Below are 10,000 nucleotides of genomic sequence, written 5' to 3' on the forward strand. Positions count from 1 at the left end.
CAATATATTTTCACAAAGATTTTTACAAACCTTCAGGGAACCGAGTGGAGAAGTGACACATAGAATAGTATCAGCTAGTACCATGTGGACATTTTCTTAAACGTTAGCGCTCGTAAATTGTTTAACGTCTCAGTTCCAAGACAGGATCAGGCAGACAGAGACTTCACTCACCTATTCTCCTCTCACCTCACAGCATTGTTAAGACAGGATCAGCCAGACAGAGACCTCACTCACCTATTCTCCTCTCACCTCACAGCATTGTTAAGACAGGATCAGCCAGACAGAGACTTCACTCACCTATTCTCCTCTCACCTCACAGCATTGTTAAGACAGGATCAGCCAGACAGAGACTTCACTCACCTATTCTCCTCTCACCTCACAGCATTGTTAAGACAGGATCAGCCAGACAGAGACTTCACTCACCTATTCTCCTCTCACCTCACAGCATTGTTAAGACAGGATCAGCCAGACAGAGACCTCACTCACCTATTCTCCTCTCACCTCACAGCATTGTTAAGACAGGATCAGCCAGACAGAGACTTCACTCACCTATTCTCCTCTCACCTCACAGCATTGTTAAGACAGGATCAGCCAGACAGAGACCTCACTCACCTATTCTCCTCTCACCTCACAGCATTGTTAAGACAGGATCAGCCAGCCAGAGACTTCACTCACCTATTCTCCTCTCACCTCACAGCATTGTTAAGACAGGATCAGCCAGACAGAGACCTCACTCACCTATTCTCCTCTCACCTCACAGCATTGTTAAGACAGGATCAGCCAGACAGAGACCTCACTCACCTATTCTCCTCTCACCTCACAGCATTGTTAAGACAGGATCAGCCAGCCAGAGACCTCACTCACCTATTCTCCTCTCACCTCACAGCATTGTTAAGACAGGATCAGCCAGCCAGAGACCTCACTCACCTATTCTCCTCTCACCTCACAGCATTGTTAAGACAGGATCAGCCAGCCAGAGACTTCACTCACCTATTCTCCTCTCACCTCACAGCATTGTTAAGACAGGATCAGCCAGCCAGAGACTTCACTCACCTATTCTCCTCTCACCTCACAGCATTGTTAAGACAGGATCAGCCAGCCAGAGACTTCACTCACCTATTCTCCTCTCACCTCACAGCATTGTTAAGACAGGATCAGCCAGACAGAGACTTCACTCACCTATTCTCCTCTCACCTCACAGCATTGTTAAGACAGGATCAGGCAGACAGAACAAATGTCCCATAGCACAGTTTTAATATATGTTCTGTTATATAAGTGATTTATATAAAGGTCCCGTGTAGCTCAGTTGGTAGAGCATGGCGCTTGCAACGCCAGGGTTGTGGGTTCGATTCCCACGGGGGACCAGTATAAAAAAATAAAAAAATAATGTATGCACTCACTAACTGTAAGTCGCTCTGGATAAGAGCGTCTGCTAAATGACTAAAATGTAAATGTAAAATTTCAGCAAGTCATCCTTAGATCACCATCTATGGACTTTAGTCTTTACATGACTTGCTCTTCACATAGCATTGTAAGTGTCACGGAGTTCTGTGTTGTTGTTTTTATCGCACTGCTTTGCTTTATCTTGGCCAGGTCGCAGTTGGAAATGAGAACCTGTTCTCAACTGGCTTCTTACCTGGTTAAATAAAGGTGCATTTTTTTTTTTATATATATATATAATGACACTCCACCCGTCCCATACTTAACTACGTTATGGTCTCCAGCCTAAAATTAAACGTCTGAGAAGGAAGGTGCATTTAGTCTGTGGTCATTCTATCCTAGATAGTTGATAGAAGTATGTTACCAACAGAAGAAACAGGCCAATAACTAGAAAAGTAGAACAAAATGGAAAAAAATAAGAAACTAACAAGAAAAGAGACCAACACTAACAATTCGAAACAAAAACACAGAAACCAACCATGGCACTCAATATCAATATCTAAACCTATAACCACCGTAACGGGGCTAGACCAGATGTTAACCTATAACCACCGTAACGGGGCTAGACCAGATGTTAACCAATAACCACCATAACAGGGTTTAGACCAGATGTTAACCAATAACCACCGTAACGGGGCTAGACCAGATGTTAACCAATAACCACCGTAACGGGGCTAGACCAGATGTTAACCAATAACCACCATAACAGGGTTTAGACCAGATGTTAACCAATAACCACCATAACGGGGCTAGACCAGATGTTAACCTATAACCACCGTAACAGGGTTTAGACCAGATGTTAACCAATAACCACCATAACAGGGTTTAGACCAGATGTTAACCCATAACCACCATAACAGGGTTTAGACCAGATGTTAACCAATAACCACCGTAACGGGGCTAGACCAGATGTTAACCAATAACCACCATAACAGGGTTTAGACCAGATGTTAACCTATAACCACCATAACAGGGTTTAGACCAGATGTTAACCAATAACCACCATAACGGGGCTAGACCAGATGTTAACCAATAACCACCATAACAGGGTTTAGACCAGATGTTAACCAATAACCACCGTAACAGGGTTTAGACCAGATGTTAACCTATAACCACCATAACAGGGTTTAGACCAGATGTTAACCAATAACCACCATAACAGGGTTTAGACCAGATGTTAACCAATAACCACCATAACGGGGCTAGACCAGATGTTAACCTATACCCACCATAACGGGGCTAGACCAGCTGTTAACCAATAACCACCATAACGGGGCTAGACCAGATGTTAACCTATACCCACCATAACGAGTGGCGCGAGTCTCCTGAGTGGCGCAGTGATCTAAGGCACTGCATCGCAGTGCTAACTGTGCCACTAGAGACCCTGGTTCGTATCCAGGCTCTGTCGCAGCCGGCCACGACCGGGAGACTCATGGGCGGCGCACAATTGGCCCAGCGTCATCCAGGGTAGGGGAGGGAATGGCCGGCAGGGATGTAGCTCAGTTGATAGAGCATGGCGTTTGCAACGCCAGGGTTGTGGGTTCGATTCCCACGGGGGGCCAGTATAAAAAATATATATATATATGTATTCACTAACTGTAAGTCGCTCTGGATAAGAGCGTCTGCTAAATGACGTAAATGTAAATGTAATAACGGGGCTAGACCAGATGTTAACCTATAACCACCGTAACAGGGTTTAGACCAGATGTTAACCAATAACCACCATAACGGGGCTAGACCAGATGTTAACCAATAACCACCATAACAGGGTTTAGACCAGATGTTAACCAATAACCACCATAACAGGGTTTAGACCAGATGTTAACCAATAACCACCATAACGGGGCTAGACCAGATGTTAACCAATAACCACCATAACAGGGTTTAGACCAGATGTTAACCAATAACCACCGTAACAGGGTTTAGACCAGATGTTAACCTATAACCACCATAACAGGGTTTAGACCAGATGTTAACCAATAACCACCATAACAGGGTTTAGACCAGATGTTAACCAATAACCACCATAACGGGGTTTAGACCAGATGTTAACCAATAACCACCATAACAGGGTTTAGACCAGCTGTTAACCAATAACCACCATAACGGGGCTAGACCAGATGTTAACCAATAACCACCATAACGGGGCTAGACCAGATGTTAACCAATAACCACCATAACGGGGTTTAGACCAGATGTTAACCAATAACCACCATAACGGGGCTAGACCAGCTGTTAACCAATAACCACCATAACAGGGTTTAGACCAGATGTTAACCAATAACCAACATAACGGGGCTACTATATACTGATCTACATTCATAATTCGACCCCGCCCCTCACAACAGGATAATAATCCTGTTGCAACAGGAAATGCGAAACATTACGTGGATAATAATTAATACACAACTCCGTAGGGGTTAACACGTTCTTCACTAGGGCAAGTCTAGTCTGTCATTTTAAAGTGGAAACCACAAACCCTACGGAGTTGGCAGTTAGGATCACCACTTTATTTTAAGAATGTGAAATGTCAGAATAATAGTAGAGAAAGATTTATTTCAGCTTTTATTTATTTCATCACATTCCCTGTGGGTCAGAAGTTTATATACACTCAATTAATATTTGGTAACATTGCCTTTAAATTGTTTAACTTCGGTCAAACGTTTCAGGGAGCCTTCCACAAGCTTCCCACAATAAGTTGGGTGAATTTTGGCCCATTCCTCCTGACAGAGCTGGTGTAACTGAGTCAGGTTTGTAGGCCTCCTTGCTCGCACACGCTTTTTCAGTTCTGCCCACAAATGTTCTATAGGATTGAGGTCAGGGCTTTGTGATGGCCACTCCAATACCTTGACTTTGTTGTCCTTAAGCCATTTTTCCACAACTTTGGAAGTATGCTTGGTGTCATTGTCCATTTGGAAGACCCATTTGCGACCAAGCTTTAACTTCCTGACCGATGTCTTGAGATGTTGCTTCAATATATCCACATAATTTTCCTTCCTCATGATGCAATCTATTTTGTGAAGTGCACCAGTCCCTCCTGCAGCAAAGCACCCCCACAGCATGATGCTGCCACCCCCGTGCTTCACTGTTGGGATGGTGTTCTTCGGCTTGAAAGCATCCCCCTTTTTCCTCCAAACATAACAATGGTCATTATGGCCAAACAGTTCTATTTTTGTTTCATCAGACCAGAGGACATTTCTCCAAAAAGTACGATCTTTGTCCCCATGTACAGTTGCAAACCGTAGTCTGGCTTTTTTATGGCGGTTTTGGAGCAGTGGCTTCTTCCTTGCTGAGCGGCCTTTCAGGTTATGTCGATATAGGACTCGTTTTACTGTGGATTTAGATACTTTTGTACCTGTTTCCTCCAGCATCTTCACAAGGTCCTTTGCTGTTGTTCTGGGATTGATTTGCACTTTTCTCACCAAAGTACGTTAATCTCTAGGAGACAGAACGCGTCTCCTTCCTGAGCGGTATGACGGCTGCGTGGTCCCATTGTGTTTATACTTGCATACTATTGTTTGTACAGATGAACGTGGTACCTTCAGGCATTTGGAAATTGCTCCCAAGGATGAACCAGACTTGTGGAGGTCTAGAATTTGTTTTCTGAGGTCTTGGCTGATTTCTTTTGATTTTCCCATGATGTCAAGCAAAGAGGCACTGATTTTGAAGGTAGGCCTTGAAATACATCCACAGGTACACCTCCAATTGACTCAAATGATGTCAATTAGCCTATCAGAAGCTTCTAAAGCCATGACATCATTTTCTGGAATTTTCCAAGCTGTTTAAAGGCACAGTCAACTTAGTGTATAAAAACTGCTGACCCACTGGAATTGTGATACTGTGAAATAATCTGTCTGTAAACAATTGTTGGAAAAATTACTTGTGTCATGCACAAAGTAGATGTCCTAACCGACTTGCCAAAACTATAGTTTGTTAACAAGAAATTTGTGGAGTGGTTGAAAAACGAGTTTCAATGACTCCAACCAAAGTATATGTAAACTTCCGACTTCAACTGTACATAGGACTTTATAAACGGAGAGCTGAAAGGTAGAAGGGAGATGCTTTGCAAACCACCTCGGCTTTGTCTATTGTAATAAAGTCTATCTTAATTCTACAAAAACTCTGAAATACTTTGGTTCTTTGATCAGTATAAGGACGATTTGTCACATCAAGGCCAGGTCATCTGATGCAGCACTCCATCACTCTCCTTCTTGGTAAAATAGCCCTTACACAGCCTGGAGGTGTGATGGGTCATTGTCCTGTTGAAAAACAGATGATAGTCCCACCAGATCGGATGGTGTATCGCTGCAGAATGCTGTGGTAGCCATGCTGGTTAAGTGTGCCTTGAATTCTAAATAAATCCCAGACGGTGTCACCAGCAAAGCACCCCCACACCATAACACCTCCTCCTCCATGCTTTACGGTGGGAAATACACATGTTGTGATCATCTGTTCACCCACACTGCGTCTCATAAAGCCATGGCGGTTGGAACCAAAAATCTCAAATTTGGACCAGTCTAATGTCCATTGCTCGTGTTTTTTGGCCCAAGCATGCCTCTTCTTCTTATTGGTGTCCTTAAGTAGTGGTTTCTTTGCAGCAATTCGACCATGAAGGCCTGATTCACACAGTCCCCTCTGAACAGTTGATGTTGAGATGTGTCTGTTACTTGACCTCTGTGAAGCATTTATTTGGGCTGCAATTTCTGAGGCTGGTAACTCTAATGAACTTATCCTCTGCAGCAGAGGTAACTCTAGGTCTTCCATTCCTGTGGTGGTCTCATGAGAGCCAGTTTCATCATAGCGCTTGATGTTTTTTGCGACTGCACTTGAAGAAACGTTCAAAGTTCTTGAAATGTTCCATATTGACTGACTGACCTTCATGTCTTAAAGTAATGATGGACTGTCGTTTCTCTTTGCTTATTTGAGCTGTTCTTGCCATAATATGGACTTGGTCTTTTACCAAATAGGGCTATCTTCTGTAACCCCCCCTATGACAGAAAATACATTGTACGGTTATGGCGGAATGGAAAATGCCAGCCACAGCCACCAGGAGGCATTTTTGCGATGGTTCCATATCTGAAAATGTTCAGGGCCCCAAACTATACAAGTGTACCAAGTTTCATGCTTTTATGAAAAAGTGAAAGTATCACCTAAAATGTGGCACATATGGCCTGGACTAAAAGAGAAAACACATCAAACAGAATACAGATCAAAGCAGTAGATTACAGACGGTTATGGAAGCTAAAGGTCTGGGAAACAGAGTCAATATTCCACTATAAACAGACTATTAGCAGCTGTTCAAAACACCCTTGGCTGTGGGGTGGGGCGAATCTGTTTTGATGTAATATCTTTGAGAAATTAATGAATGAAAATGTACATGATCTGATTTGACAAAATGTATTTGTTTGTTTTTACTTTGAAATAAATATATATTCCCAAAATAAACGTAGCCTGGACTGCGTCCCAAATGCCACCCTATTCCCTATATAGTGCACTACTTTAGACCAGAGAATGGCACCCTATTCCCTATATAGTGCACTACTTTAGACCAGAGAATGGCACCCTATTCCCTATATAGTGCACTACTTTAGACCAGAGAATGGCACCCTATTCCCTATATAGTGCACTACTTTAGACCAGAGAATGGGACCCTATTCCCTATATAGTGCACTACTTTAGACCAGAGAATGGCACCCTATTCCCTATATAGTGCACTACTTTAGACCAGAGAATGGCACCCTATTCCCTATATAGTGCACTACTTTAGACCAGAGAATGGCACCCTATTCCCTATATAGTGCACTACTTTAGACCAGAGAATGGGACCCTATTCCCTATATAGTGCACTACTTTAGACCAGAGAATGGCACCCTATTCCCTATATAGTGCACTACTTTAGACCAGAGAATGGCACCCTATTCCCTATATAGTGCACTACTTTAGACCAGAGAATGGCACCCTATTCCCTATATAGTGCACTACTTTAGACCAGAGAATGGCACCCTATTCCCTATATAGTGCACTACTTTAGACCAGAGAATGGCACCCTATTCCCTATATAGTGCACTACTTTAGACCAGAGAATGGCCCCCTATTCCCTATATAGTGCACTACTTTAGACCAGAGAATGGCCCCCTATTCCCTATATAGTGCACTACTTTAGACCAGAGAATGGCACCCTATTCCCTATATAGTGCACTACTTTAGACCAGAGAATGGCACCCTATTCCCTATATAGTGCACTACTTTAGACCAGAGAATGACACCCTATTCCCTATATAGTGCACTACTTTTGTGGCATTATGTTGCTCTGGCCAAAAATGTGTACACTATTTCGAAACAGATACATAGATAGTGCACTATAAGGAATAGGGTACATAGATAGTGTTCTATAAGGAATAGGGTGCATAGATAGTGTTCTATAAGGAATAGGGTGCATAGATAGTGTTCTATAAGGAATAGGGTGCATAGATAGTGTTCTATAAGGAATAGGGTGCATAGATAGTGTTCTATAAGGAATAGGGTGCATAGATAGTGCTCTATAAGGAATAGGGTGCATAGATAGTGTTCTATAAGGAATAGGGTGCATAGATAGTGTTCTATAAGGAATAGGGTGCCATTTTGATTTCAGACACAACATATGGCGGAATGGAATTAGAGTCCACAACGTTCTACCTTTTTTAATTCTCTAAAAGCCTTGTTTTATAAGAATCAATACTCCACTATAACAGCCCCTTCAAAACACCCCGGGCTTCATCCCAAATGGCACCCTATTCCCTATATAGTGCACTACTGTTGACCAAGGCCCATAGTGAATAGGGTGCCATTTGGGACACAGACGGAGTCAACACCACATAAACAGACACCCTGGTGTCCATCCATCCTGAATGACACATGCTAATATATAAACCTCTGGCTAAATTAGTGCTAAAAGTTAGTGTACTTAAGCTATACACATGAGTATACAAAATATTAAGAACACCTGCTCTTTTCCATGACATAGACTGACCAGGTGAATCCAGGTGAACGCTGTGATCCCTTATTGATGTCACGCGTTAAACCCACTTCAATCTGTGTAGATGAAGGGGAGGAGACACGTTAAAGGAGGATTTTTAAGCGTTGAGACAATTGAGACATGGATTGTGTATGTGTGCCATTCAGAGGGTGAATGGGCAAGATAAACATTTTTAAGTGACTTTGAACGGGGTATGGTACTAGGTGCCAGGCCGCACCGGTTTGTGTCAAGAACTGCAACGCTTCTGGTTTTTTTCACGCTAAACATTTTCCAATGTGTATCAAGAATGGTCCACCACCCAAAGGACATCCAGCCAACTTGACACAAGTGTGGGAAGCACTGGAGTCAACATGGGCCAGCATCCCTGTGGAACGCTTGACACCTTGTAGAGTTCAAGTCAGTAATTGTACCTCTACTTCAGTGAAACGTCATTAAAGTAACAGTACCTCAACTGCAGTAGGATATTTCAGTACTCTTTCCACCCCTGTCAATCGGTGACGTCACCCGCTCTAAGACCTTGAAGTAGTTGTTTTCCTTGCTCTGCAAGAGACGCAGCTTTTGAAGAGTGAAAGATAACAACGCTTCGTGGGTGACAGTTGTCGATGTGTTCAGAGGGTCCCTGATTCGAGCCCAGGATACTGTTGCATATACATTTAGATTTGACCACGGACACAACGTAAGTATCAGGGACTGGCGTCAGAGTCTACCAAGGCCTTCCTTTCTTTTGAATTACACTACTTATCATACTACTGTTGTGGCATTATGTGGCACTATTGGGCTCTGGACAAAAGTAGTGCCCTATGTAGGGAATAGGGTACATAGATAGTGCCCTATGTAGGGAATAGGGTACATAGATAGTGCCCGATGTAGGGAATAGGGTACATAGATAGTGCCCTATGTAGGGAATAGGGTACATAGATAGTGCCCTATGTAGGGAATAGGGTACATAGATAGTGCCCTATGTAGGGAATAGGGTACATAGATAGTGCCCTATGTAGGGAATAGGGAAGATTTTCAGATTTGGTCCTGGACAGATTTGCTCAGGGACTTGTATTAGAGACCACCACTTCCTGTTTTAGTTTAATTATCTAAAAGCTGTGTTTACATAATATCCAGATATGACTATGGACAGTGCTGTAGTCATAATACTGATGTGACTATGGACAGTGCTGTAGTCATACAACAAGCCTTTTCAGGCTGCTTCCTTGAAATCTGAATCTGGGTCATCATGCAGTGATTCACCAACTACAGAGTCCTTAGGACTGGAGCGCTGCTGGGTGTGCAGGCTTTGGTTCTAGTCCTGCGCTAACACACCTGTTTAAAATAGTCAACTAATCATGGTATTCAGTCCTGAGCAGGATGTGTTTAATCAGGTGTTCATGCCTGGCTGGAACAAAAGCGTGGACACAGTAGCACTCTGTGGTAACGGTCTCTCTGTCTGTCTGTCTGTCTGCAGGCCCCAGTGAGCTGGATCTCAGTCTCCTAGGAGACAATAGTAGTCTGGCAGATGTCCCCTTCAAAAATGAAGAACAGGTAAGAAAAGAG

General features: G+C 43.1%; 1 protein-coding gene across 1 annotated transcript in view; it reads left to right on the plus strand.

Annotated features, from left to right (window-relative positions):
* The window catches only part of ak5 (adenylate kinase 5), a 155,522-nt gene that overhangs the window by 116,896 nt on the left and 28,626 nt on the right, over positions 1 to 10,000 (plus strand). Inside the window, 1 exon segment of the mRNA XM_084195324.1 lies at positions 9,912 to 9,988. Coding sequence (XP_084051450.1) covers positions 9,912 to 9,988 — 77 coding nt within the window.

Source organism: Coregonus lavaretus (assembly GCF_964263955.1).
Source record: "Coregonus lavaretus genome assembly, contig: HAP1_SCAFFOLD_436, whole genome shotgun sequence".
Lineage (NCBI taxonomy): Eukaryota > Metazoa > Chordata > Actinopteri > Salmoniformes > Salmonidae > Coregonus > Coregonus lavaretus.